The sequence below is a fragment of the Colius striatus genome, chromosome Z, assembly GCF_028858725.1.
Source record: "Colius striatus isolate bColStr4 chromosome Z, bColStr4.1.hap1, whole genome shotgun sequence".
In the NCBI taxonomy this organism is placed as follows: Eukaryota; Metazoa; Chordata; class Aves; order Coliiformes; family Coliidae; genus Colius; species Colius striatus.
The window spans coordinates 39667644-39680362 of NC_084790.1; the positions used below are offsets into that span (position 1 = coordinate 39667644).

General features: G+C 47.5%; 1 protein-coding gene across 2 annotated transcripts; it reads right to left on the bottom strand.

Moving 5' to 3' along the window:
- Positions 1 to 657: 657 nt before the first annotated feature.
- Positions 658 to 11451, bottom strand: HMGCS1 (3-hydroxy-3-methylglutaryl-CoA synthase 1). Of its 2 annotated transcripts, none has more exons than XM_062019140.1 (10): positions 11317 to 11451; positions 6205 to 6662; positions 5655 to 5780; positions 5010 to 5174; positions 4107 to 4275; positions 3818 to 3988; positions 2896 to 3002; positions 2446 to 2571; positions 2032 to 2195; positions 658 to 1637 (listed from the first exon to the last, which is right to left on the bottom strand). In XM_062019140.1, the coding sequence occupies exons 2-10, from the start codon at positions 6650 to 6652 to the stop codon at positions 1545 to 1547; spliced, it is 1569 nt and encodes a 522-aa protein (XP_061875124.1). In that variant the 5' UTR covers positions 6653 to 6662; positions 11317 to 11451; the 3' UTR covers positions 658 to 1544. The 2 variants fall into 2 exon arrangements, with proteins under 2 accessions (XP_061875124.1, XP_061875123.1); XM_062019139.1 differs by lacking the exon at positions 11317 to 11451 and adding an exon at positions 8794 to 8950.
- Positions 11452 to 12719: the final 1268 nt, after the last annotated feature.

A 12719-nucleotide genomic window follows, 5' to 3' on the forward strand; every position in this document is an offset into this window, starting at 1 on the left:
TGATAACTTCTGCCATGCAACTGGCAAGAAGGCTGGCACAAAGCCAAGTCTGGCACTCTTGACCACTGGCAAGTTAAAAGCTGGGAGAGACTGACAAGCCCCAGCTGCTCTGAGCATCCCCCAGATGTAGCTATGTTGATTTTCATCTTTCATTATTTATTTTATGTCTGAATCTTCAACACTGTCGCCTCCAACATGACGGGTGGACAAGTGCAGTAGCTGGCCTGCTCTGAACAGGCAGAACTGAGTGTCACTGAAAAGCCACCTGTGGGAAACTGGACTCAGGGAGGCTCAGGTTAAGTACACAGCAAGAACCAATTCACAGATTTTCAGGGGTGGGGCATGGGTGGTGGTAAAACAATACCATCTTTCACGAGTAATAAAGATTAGATTCCTCCACTGTAAACAGTTTCCATATGAAAGTATGCATCTTTAAACTCAGCCCTGAAACAACAGCTTTGCACTGGCCTAAGCGACCCTTTCTTTACAGTTTTGTAATGGAATGGTATTGAGAAGAAAGATCCAGAAGGTCCACAGAGCCTGTGAACTCACAACTTCAGGTTTTCTTAGGGCCAGGTCCCAGTTTCCTTCCTGTTAAAAAAGAAAACCAAACCCACACATCCTGAAAACCCAACAAGTCAACACTACTCCAACAAATTTCAAATATCTCAGACTTTATTTTAGTTTAAGGATCAGCCTCACAGACCATGAGGTCCCTGTGGCTCTGTGCCAGTAGCTCACTTCGTGGATTGTCCACTGCCAGCAATGGACTACGTTCCATGGCAATTTGTGTTTTCCTGATGCCAAGGTTAAGTTTCACAAGGGCAACCTAAACCAAAATACTTGCAAACACTATCATCATGCATCATTGCTCCATCATTTTCAACAGAACAAACAGATTAGTATTCAATTTGTAATAAACAACTATTTTACCAAGGCTTAACTGTACAAATACAGCAAGTTATCAAATCCTAGTGAGTGACAGGTTATACAAACACTTGATTACACACAAAAAAATGTAATTAAACAGACAATTTTTTGCTACTTTAGATTAGACAATGTAGCTTTGTAGAATTAGCACAGAAATAAATTCAACAAAACTTCATTCTGTACACTAGCTCAATTTAAGTATATATTACAAGCTCACAAGGCTTATGTCATAGTTCATTTCCAACCTGGCCTTTTAAAAAAAAAATCCACCAGAATGGAATCCCCATTAGCACTGTATATCTACCACTTGCAAAATAGATAGCTTTAAGCTTGCACGCTGGGAAGAAAACAAAAGAAAAGAAAAAAGGCCCCACTCCTACAGTATTACCAAAGTGAGAAGGACTCCAAAGTACAAAGCCAAATTTCAAGTTAGAAAATACCATAAATATCAGCACACAGTATTTGGATAAATCTTTTCAAGGAGCTTAAGTAATTTTTCCATACTCCAGTGAAGTACTACTGTACACTGAAACTTGATCACTACTGCAATCCTCTTTCTCTCTCACCCTACCTACCCTCACATCTTGTTTCATTCCCCACCTCACAGAGGTATCTTAATGCTCCCCATTGGAAATGGCAACAGTAACGCCTTCAGACTCTGTTGTTGCAGGGATTCTTGGCACTTTCTTAGCAGGGCTTGGGATGTGCTAAGAAGAAGGGAAAAAAACCATTAAATACAGTTTTCTAGTTCACAGACAACCATACTTCATGGCTAGCCCAACTCTCAAACAACATTCATGCTGCACTGGATGGCTTAGTCTTAATACAGTTGGTCATGCTTCATGCAAACTAATTACGTGAAAAGAGCCATTTTGTTCTTGTTTCATTCTCGTGCAGTTTCATTCTTGTTACGATGAAATGTGTTTTTTAAAAATCCCACATTCAATTTTTTTACTTCTGGCTTGTATGTTACATATGTTAAGAAAGTATTTAATAGAGCTTGTTGAATCGTTTCCTCTTGATATACATGCACATGCTAAGACAAACACATAAATTGTGCCACCCTTCACATCAAACTTTAAACGAGTGCTGAGCGTTCACCTCATGAACAATGCCTGGGTGGACAACTTCCACTCCTGCCTCCAACGGTCCATCACCCAGGAGCGGGCGCCGCGCGTAGGTCCGCCTGTGTTTTTCATCCACTCGCACGAGGTACCATGTTCCCTCGAAGAGATCTTCCACTGAACACTGTGGAATATAGTTGGCTGTAAAAGAGACAGAAACACAGTGTCAGTTGGTTCCTGGTGAGAGTTTTAAGCAACAGAAGGAGTTTGGATGTGGTAAGAGAAGAAAAACAAGTTTGCATTTTTGTTTTGGCCACATTGGGCCAAGGAACACAAGCTGCTCAGAGGCAGAAAGAGTTAGACATGTCCTTCGTGCTACACCCTAATCAGTAAGGCGGATTAAGTGATAAAAGTTTTGCTGTAAGCTAGAAACAATTTATCAAGTCCTTACCCAGATGATGTGTTTCCTGTCTAAGCTTCATGTTTTCAGCAAAGACATCAGGTGCAATGCATTTTCTTGAGTCGAGTCTTGTTTTGAGATCAGAAAGGCTGGCAGTTATTTTGTCCAGTGCAGAACCTAAAAAGTAAAACCATCAGGTAAGGTAGCACCAGCACTGAGAAATGCATGCTAGCCCATTCCAAGTATTTTGCACTGGAGAAGCTAAACTTCTAATCCTTTAAAAATATTCCAAATTACTCAATCAAAACATTAATGGAGCTTTAAGAGTACTATTTCTTTGCCCAAGGAGACAAATGCTCCCTGGAGTAGAACATCTTCAGTGGAGCACCACTGTCACCAGGCTTTGCCCTGCAGGTTTACAATGCTGATGGGTAGCATTAACAAGACGCTGTGAGGCGAGTTGTGCAAGGGCACAATCGAACACATCTGCCTTTCACTCACCGGGAGTGGCGTCCTGGGTAACTCTGATGGAATACAGCGTAGCAGCAAAACCAGAGCCGTAGGAGAACACGCTGATTCTCTGTCCTGCCAGCTGCTCTGGGGAGTACCTGCCAATCAAGCAACAGCAAGAGTGAAGCCAAGGTGCCAATTTCACGTAAGGAGAAAGCGCTGCTAGCTTAGAGAAAGCAGCAGGCAAACTATACTGGCTACAATACAGGTTTGGCCTGCCACGTACATAGGTTCTGACTTGTAAAAGACACAGTTTCAAACGCTGCTGATACCTGATGAGCACCAAAGCTGCTTAAGCAAAACAAGGGTAAGGCAAGGTGCAGAATATGATTATTGACAAGGCAGGCAGCTTTCATCAAGTGGCCTGAAGCCCAAAATAAACCACCACACTTTGGAAGGCAAAGTCAGGATAAAAGAAAAAAAATGACACAAAAGGAATGCTTTAGTTTAAACTTAACGTGATCACGTGAAACTCTGTCATTGCAAAAAAAAAAAAAAAAAAGTAGTAAGCGTTATGTTAATTTGGCTTTGTTCATGATAGTGACAAACAGAGAAAGCATTCCAATTCCACTTTTCCACTGCACTGGGTTTGCTTTTGGCTTTTGGGCGGATGAGGCAGGGAAAGAAGGCTGAGGCTGGGAACAGGCACCACCTTAAAAATAAAATCCCACTTTGGAAGGCAGTAAGCAGCTGGTTTAGATCAGCTTCTGACACAGAAACTTTGCATCTGCTTGTGACAGGAGCTGATGACACAGGCAGAACAATTTTTCAACTTTAGCCTTTCTGCTTAAGGCAATCTAGAAGGAAAAGGCTTGCTAGGTTGTGCTTTTACAAAATGCTTTGTGAAACAAAAAGCTCTTATGACCTTACATATAAACAGGTATGACTTTTTGTTTTCCAGTTTTATGCTTACTGGGCTAGAAGAGAGGCAAGGCAACCATAGACAGAAGGGGTATACATATTTCCATTCTGATTGGATACAAGTAACGAAGCTTTCGTTTTCTGGTTGAAGAGCTCTGCACTAGCTTTCATGAAAGCTTTTTCCACATCTTTGTCAAAATATGTATCTTCAAGTTTCACATCCCTATTTAAAAAAAAAAAGTTCAGAAACAGCTACTAAATTTACAGAAAGTAAAACACATACTTTGGATGCATAACAAATTAAAGACTACATGAATACAGAAGACTGCAGCCATTCCCACCTGAAAGCTTCCAGACCACTGAAAACTCCACTTGCTGTGTCTGGGTTCTGGTCACTGAGAAAGTCATTCAGCAAGAGTCTAGCCACAGACTTCTGCACCAGTTTACAGTAGGGAGAATGAAAGATCATGAATCCAAAGTCATTCAAGGTGAAACGTCTGTCTGTCCTCTCTATAAGTGGCAGAAATATTGTGTTACAACTCAGTTTAGTACTTAGTTCAACTATGAAAACAAAACAGGGGAGTTGCAGGATTCTGGTCATCACAACACACTGGCATACAAGGGACAACCAGAAGGCTAACCATTGCTGCCAAGTTCCTTTAATAAAACACTCCTACTACTTCTATTTAAAAATTTGTTTCCTACGGATCTTTTGTGCCAACTAGCAATATTTGCCCCTCTTCTAGAAGAAAGAGCTGTAAGTTTAAGAGTATCTCCATAGTTCTGCCCAGTAGTTCAATATAAAAAAAAAAATCATCTACTTTTTTTAACTGTATCTAATCTTCACACTTAGACTCCTTTGTAAGAGAGAAGCATATACTAAAGATACGGGCTAAAAGAAAAAAAAAAGAAAAAAAAAATCAGTATTGCTATAGAACGTTGAAATATTAACGCCAGTACCTCAGGGCTTGGGCAGAAGTGGTTGTAACACACTTTAAGTAAGGTATTATTCACAACACCAACAAAAAACTGTAGAGACTACTGCTGATCAGGTACCTGGCCAGTCCAGAACAGAAAGAAGACGTTTCTTATGGTAGAGGGCAAACGCTTTGCTTCAGAACAAAGAAAGGGTCTCATACGCTAGTCCTTAGACTGAATGCTAAAACTTGAAAATACATTGTCTGTGTAGTTAGGCATTCCAGCATTTGCCAGATCTTGCAGCACCATCAGCTGAGGCTACTTACCCTTTTGCCACTGGGCTTGGATTTTGTTGCGATAGACAGTATAGCAGCGGTCCAATGCACTGAGGTAACACTGTATGGAGAGTTTGCCATCAACCACAGGGTACTCAGAGACCATATCTGGTTTATAGAAGTCATATGCATGCTGCATGTGGGTTCCACGCAACCCTGAGGGACAGAAATTGACAGAGGTAAAAAATTACTTTATTCAGCTGCTCAGAGCTGATTTGAATGCTTCACTTCACACAGGTAGGAAACAGGTACTCTCTGGCCCCAAGCAGGTGGGTTTTCATGGCACTTCAGGCCTTTTACGGTAACGTCTCAAAATTCTCAATTGCCCATTAAGTATGGTAGAAGCATGACAAACACAAGTAACAAATTACTTCCATCATTTCACCATGGAAGAAGAGTGCTGTGTTATTCAGCCCTAGGTGGCTCTTTCATCACTTTTACTGGAGAATACCCAAGGGACTAGATAGGAGCATCTCCTGTTGTTCATTGCTACCTCCTGTGAGGAGACCTGGCCAAGTTAGCCCAGAGCAAGAGTTAACGCATCCCTCCAACAACGCACAAAAAAAACAGGGGATGGGGCTTTGGAACAGATCCAGTCCTCTGGCTGAACAGTGTTTGTCTTCCCACTGGACTAACCTCTCTCAAAAACCAAGGGAGCATTTGGACCAACTAGCATAGCCACAGCACCAGCTCCTCCTGTTGGCCTGGCATTTCCAGTGGCATACACAGCAATGTCTCCTGCCACAACAAGCGCATAGCGTCCTGCAAGGAACACACAGAAACAGCAATAAGAAACAGTCAAGAATAGCCATCAGAGAACCTCACGTCTTAATAGTCATCAGAGAACCTCACACATTTTAATAGCCATCAACAGGCAACTGAGACGACTGCCTCAAGATGAAAGGGCTCTTCAATCCTGGCTTTGGCACTCACATTTCAATTTTCTGGCAGCCACCAAAACTTACAGAACAAGAACAGTGATTAATAGCCACGTTTTTACTTTTTGCACTGTAACTGAACTAGTGGCAAATGCCCGGAGCACTTCTGAAAATTACTTTGCAAGAGGAAAAAGTAGTTTACCCTCTGAGTTTCACGCAGTTAAACAAATGTGAACACTGCCATTGTAAGGCAGACTACTCAAAACCAGAGGATGCCGTAACATTTCAAGAAAGTGTCCAGAACGTACCATCCCAAGAACTGGACTCAATCCAATTAATCGCATTAAAGAGAGCAGCGGTGCCTCCATAGCATGCATTAGTGGTGTCGATTCCTTCCACATCTGTATTACCAGACTCTTCAAAAAGCTGCATCAGGACTGTTTTTACAGACTTTGATTTATCAATTATCGTCTCTGTTCCAACTTCCAATCTCCCAATGCAGTCATAGGAAAGGCTGTTCCTCTCCATGAGCTTCTGAACCACAGTCAAGCAGAGAGAATTGATATCTTCCCGATCAGAGCAGAACCCCATCTTTGACTGGCCTAGCCCAATAGTGTATTTCCCAGCATCCACACCATCATACTTCTCCAGCTCTGTCTGGTCAACATACTGAGAGGGAAAATATATTTCCAGTGCAACAATTCCCACATCTTTGGGCCAGCAGGATTCAACATTCACCGGAAGAGACCCAGGCATCGTGGCAGATCTTTAAGGGAAAAAAAAGGGAAGAAAACCACAAAAAGATGATTTATTCACATCCATTCTCAGGTATCTACTTTCACTTTCTGTACGTTTATAGAAAAGTTAGATTTCAGCTGTTCTACAAAGTCATTTGCAAAAGGTAGGCCTGTGCCTTTGGGGAAGACTTTGACCTGAGCATACTGTAAATATCATCCAAAGTTTGGTTATATTTTATATCAAGAAGCGAAAATACAAATTTTAGCCCTGGAGATGAAAAGATATAGCTTAAGCCTCAGCTATTTTATGGAAGCAAAGCACATATGTAACAACTGTTAAGTGAGAAATTTGTTCCACTTTTGCTCATACACAAAGTCTCAATTTTATACAACCAAGCTAGAAACATTAGGGTTTTGGTTTTTGGTGGGTTTTTTTGTTTTGTTTTGGTTCTTTTTTTAAAGTGTTACTAGTTGAGAACTTTGCAGAACAGGCCACAACTTTTCAAAACAGTTTTAATTTTTAAACTAAGTGACCCGAGTCCCTCCAGTTTGTTTACACTTGCAATAAAGGCAGCAGATTTTTTTTCTGTGGTTGTGAAGCCAGGGTTTGTTTGTTTTGTTATGTTTTTTTAGTATTTTCAGTTGGGATTTTGTTTGTTTTAAGCACACTCTGTTTTGGCATTGCAGAACACTGGCACTTCTGATACCAGGCCTGGAGAAGTACTTCACGGGCAGAGATGAACATACAGCAATTCTCCCCGATAGACGGTGTGATTTTAACACTATGACTTCATTGTCATTACACTTGATGGTATACTACACTCTAGGATGTACTACATCCAATTACTTTAACCTTATTTCTACTGCTTTTTTGCTTACATCCCCTACAGAGCACTTGGCTCTTTTGTGCCCAGCTGCAAGTACGGTCACACTGACTTGTACCCAGCTTCTTCCATTAAAAGCACCATGAGCCATATAAAGGAATAAGACCTTACTCTGAAGGAATGACGACTTTCCAGGATGCATGTTAAGATAACCAGCAGGAAAACGCTGAAAATGCTTTCTGTTACAGGCATGGCTTCATGGAAGATGAAGGAGCACACAGCTCACCATTTCGGCTCGATCACATCTAAGGAAGTTCCAACTACACCTATGATGTAACTAAAATAAGCTATTTAAGCACTTCTCTTGTAGCCTTATTCACATTAAAAGGTGTAAACGGGAGGTAGTTCCAGGTTACTGGAAGCTGCTCACCAAAGTGCTGCGGCACAGCCGTGTTGTGAGCGGACACGACTTTCAGCAAAACAACTCCTTTCTCGTTGCTGGCAGCTGATGCCTGCTGCCACTGCCCCACCTCATGCTCGTGGGACCGCTCGCTCACTACCCTGTGGGCTATTGGGGTGACGTGCGGAACAAACTCTATAACATGGTTAGGGGTTATAAAGCAGGTATGTATTGCGCCGGCAGGAGGGAGAGAATTCTGCCCAGCTCACACACCTTACAGTCTAACAACGGGCCACTTACAGGGTACAGGTAGGGATATGCATAAGCGCCTATTACATATTCATGACCTATCCCCGTTTTGTATTGTAATAAGTCCTCTTCCAATTTACACTTGTACAGTGTCTCTGGTAGATTTCCATGTCATAGAGCAGGGTGCAAACAATTCTGTTTTTCACATTGCAAGTCCTTCTTATCTGCAGCTGGTCTGCACACCAGCTTCTCAGTTATTATCAGCATTCAGGGTCTTCAAGGCCTTTACTAACGAGCGGTTCGAATTCCAGTGAGATGAGGTTTCTTATCATGGTGTTAGTTTACACTGAATCGTGTCTTTCTGACTTTCTCAGGTCTTTCCCTTCTGTATATCTGCTCTTGCCCATCAGGGGCCTCATCTCCCTTAACCCATGCTGTCACGACGTCCTCTGCCTCACCTCCCCACCGGCCCACCTCCCGCGCCCAGCCGAGCCGGCCCCGCTGAGGACGGCTGCCCAGCGCCTCAAGGTTACCCGTGACCCGGACGAGTAGATGGCGAGGAGCCACCGGCGCGGCGCGCTGAGACTTCACAGCGGCCCATCGTCCCACCCGCAGCGTAAACCCACCGCAGCGCGGAGCCTCCCACCACGCCACCCCCATCTCCCCGACGATGGCCCCGGCCCTTACATGTTCCGGAATCCCATGGCCGGTCCCCGGCGCGGGGGGCCGCGCATGCGCATTGCGGCAGACAAGCGGCGGCAGTGCGCAGGCGCGGGAAGCTAAGCCTGTGGGCAGCGCCGGCGCGACGGGAGTCCTTCCTGTACCCCCGGCACGTCTCGTCGCTCAACACACATATGGGGACGCAGAGGTCCAAAACTTGCTCGGAGAGCTGCTGTTTACTCTCGGTCTGCGCGGGCACTGCCAGGGACAAGGACAAGGTTTTTCGTCTGCCCCTATGAACGCAGTCACACAGCCAGCGAGATCCCCAGGTACCAGCTGGGTGGGAGGAGGACTCGGGGGTGCAGCTCCCTTTCTGGCATAAAACACCTCTACTTTCCTAAAAACGGGGCGGAGGGGCGAGAAGCCACGGTATCCAGCAGCCTTGTGGCCGGAGGAGAACTTACTTCTGAGGCTACAGGGACTCTTAGGAGGCCTAATTTTGCTGAAGTGATCTACTAAAAGGCAACACTCGCAGCAGATAACTGACTCGACCTGCAATAGCCATACAACAACGGCTTCTAACTGGGCAGTGAGTTACAGGGAAGTTCGGTATGTCAAAAGGACTTGCAGTACAGATGAGGGCTAAGGAAGACATTCAGCTCTATCTGCGATCACTTCTTAGAGAATTCTGATATTAAAGCTAGCATTTAATTTGTGTGACTTACTGTAGTTCTTTCCTCACATGACTTTCTGCAGTAAAAAAAAGTAAAGGGAAACTCATTGTGGTGCATTTGCATAGCTCACCAAATACCACACTCAAACAGGCTGGAAGTAGCAGCGGTCAGGGCTGATGGGCTCTACCACAGCATAGGCACCACCCTGATAAACTTGCTCTGAACACTGAAGGAAATGAGACACAACATCTTAAGTCTGTCGTTAAGGGGAGGGGTGGGGGTAAAAAGTATATTGAAAGTAAAATAAACAGCCTTTTACCCTCCTGAACAAATAGGAAACAATATCCCATCACTGAATACTGAAAAATGAAAGCTTTGGGGAAAATATTTCTTTGGAAAGACAGAACCCCAAACATTTCAATATAAAGAAACAAGAAACCTGCTCTGTTTTGTGTTCTCTTAGGGTTCTGTAGAGAATGAATGAGCAACATAAAACAGCCACTATTTTTATTAGTGTTGCCAGAAGTACATCACCCCACACCTGGTGGCTTTCGTTGTCTTCGTTAAAAGTTTGAGAATATTCTGTCAATAATTTGACTTCGTGATTTCCCGCTCAAGTTTTTAACTCATACAGAACACCTGATTGAATGTTAGAAAAATAAGCCTCCAGCCTGCTAGCTACAAGCCGTGCCTTTGGTAACTCCCTTCGGAGTTTAACTGGAGTCGGCTGTTGACAGCTGAGCCACTCCAGGCTGTTTTTCCTAAGTTAAACAGTGATGATCTGGCAGCTTCAGCTATGACATCACCTAATCATCTGCACAGAGCCGAATGGTTTGCAGGTATCAAGCGCCTGCAAAGACCTGCTGCCAGGAGAAGTCATTGCCTCCGCCTAGGATGCCGCCGCTCGCCGTGCCATCCCCGCGTCCCGCTCGCCTCTGAGGCGACGGGACTGGAGCACGTGGGAGACGGGCAAACTGCGTAAGGCACCAAACGGCAGAAACGGCACCTTGCCTCCCGTGATAAGGACCGTCCCGCAGCTCCTCGGCCGCAGAGATGCCGGGTGCCCTCCTGCCGCGTACATCCCCCGCGCGCATCCCACGCCATGACCCCCCCAGCGACACGGGCGGACGTCGGGATGCACACGCCCGTGCAACAAACGCCATCACGAAAAAAGGCAACAGCAACCCTGGGGGCAGCGCTCGGATGCCCTTGCCCAGCGTCACGGGGGTGGTTCCTGCGGGGGCCTGGGGACCCGTGCGCTCCCGCCCTGGCTTCGATGGGCGGCTTTGTCGCCACACCCAGAGGTGACCACGGGACGCGCCGAGGGTGACGCCGCGTTCAGGCTTCCTGGTAGCCCCCGCGACGGGGGCAGAGCCCAGCGGGGCTGCGCAGCAGCCGCCTTCCAGAGTTCGTCCAGCCGAGGGGCTTTCACTGTGGGCAGGGTGGGAGGCGGCACCCGGCGCCCTCGGCCCTTTGGGGAGGCCGCTGGCCCCGCCAGCAGCCTCTGGTCCGGCGCGCCCCGTGCGATGCTCCAGGATGCTCCGGGCAGCGTCCGGCGGTGCAGGCTGCCCCTGCGGCAAGAGACACCCAGACACGCCTCTCTCCATCTTTCCTTCCTTTTTTTTTTTTTTTTTCCTTTATTTTTCTCTTTCTTTCTCTCCCCCTCCAAACAGCCGCCACTACTTCGGACGCGCCTGCATCCACTTAAGACACTGCTCCAAGAGATGCCCACCCATCTCCAAGCCCTGCGGGTGCCAACGGAGCCCCGCCGCGCCACGCGTGCATCCCCCCCGCACGGTCCCGCGCCCTTTGCTGCGGCTGACGGCAGGGGCAGGCGCCGCCGCCCGGCCTGACGCAGGGGCCGCGCCGCCCTCACCTGTGGCAAGCGATGGCTCCGGTACCGCTTCGCGCTCTCGCCGCTCGCTCGCACGCACCGGAGAGAATACGGGGAGCCGGCGCGCAGCGCCTTTAAACAGCCCCGCCGCCGGGCCGCGGCCCGCGCCGCGAGCGGCAGCTCCGCCCGCCAATCAGGGCTGCCACCGCCCGGGCCCCGCCCGCCAGCCGGCGCGCAGCTGGCGGAGAGGGCGGGGGCAATGGTGTGAGACAGTGACGCGACGTGGCCAGAGGGCGGCGCGCCAATGAGGACACGGCAGAGGCGGCGGGCGCGCAATGGGAGCCGAGCGCAGCGCGGGGACAGCCAATGGGAGCGCGCTGCCGACCGCGGGTGAGAGTAGGACGGACGGCTGCCGGTCCCCGGCCGGGCGGGGAGGCGGTTGTCCGGCAACGGGGGGCAGGGCGCGCCCCGCCTGGAGCCGCCGGTGAGACTCCGCGGCCCCCGCTTCGGGCGTGGTGCTGCACGGGGGTCTCAGCGCGGGCCGCGGGCGAGGGGCCGGGGGGCAACGGCGGCGGACTGAGGGGTCGGCGGGGCAGTGATGCGCAGGCAGCGGTGGGCAGGGGCGCGGAGGCCGAGGCTCAGGTGCGCTCTGGGCCTGCGGGTAGCGACAGCCCGCGACAGCTGCTCGCGGCCCTTTGGCAGGGCCGGGGCACGTGCAGAGGCCCTGACAACCACATTGCTTCGTGCAGGATCGTGTCCTACCTACCCTGGTTCTTCCCAGAACGGTCTCTTCCCTGATGGTTAAACCCACAGCACACCGAGCCGAGCCTCCTGGTTTTGTTATTTGTCAAATTGACAATGAGGTGATGTGCGGTTTTCGTATTCCAAGTTCTGTGGAGCTAGGCCCTGAGGTTGACCTCCATGCTGCTGATGGGTTGCTGCCTGCACTGGTCACCCAGTGTCCCTAGAAGAGTCCTCCCTGCAGTACTGCGAGCACAAACTCTTGCTGCAGATGGGAAACTGCTCAATAAAAATCACATACAAATCTTAAAGTCTGAGTAAATTGGTGGAAACCACTGCTCAAGTCAAAGAAATGTACTCCCTTAGCAGCTGGTATGAGATTCTGTGGGGTCTAGCAGATAATGCCACATTCCTTGCCCCACACAAGGCAAGTGTTCAAACTGTTATTTCCACCATCTTAGGGGCAGGTAAAAACAATGCAAAAGAAAAACTCTCATTGACAGTATTAACTCCTACTGTGTCTATTCAATCCATTTTGAACACGTAACTTCTATTGTCATGTAAAAGCACAGGTTTATCATGAGATCACTCTTGGTATTGCAAGGATTGAGAAATGCTACTGAGAAACAGAGAAGTTTTGTTTGCATGTGTTACCCAGCAGTCTTCTGATAAGCTTACACACCAGACTGTGTACAAGCTAGTTC

Bases quoted from the DNA above. Each gene is read 5' to 3' on its own strand.
- HMGCS1 (XM_062019139.1), bottom strand. From the start codon at position 8,846: ATGCGCATGCGCGGCCCCCCGCGCCGGGGACCGGCCATGGGATTCCGG. The intron at 6,663-8,793 runs GTAAGGGCCGGG...TTTCCCTTAAAG, and splicing joins GCCATGGGATTCCGGAACAT to ATCTGCCACGATGCCTGGGT. The intron at 5,175-5,654 runs GTTAGTCCAGTG...TCTGTCCCTCAG, and splicing joins TCCCTTGGTTTTTGAGAGAG to GGTTGCGTGGAACCCACATG.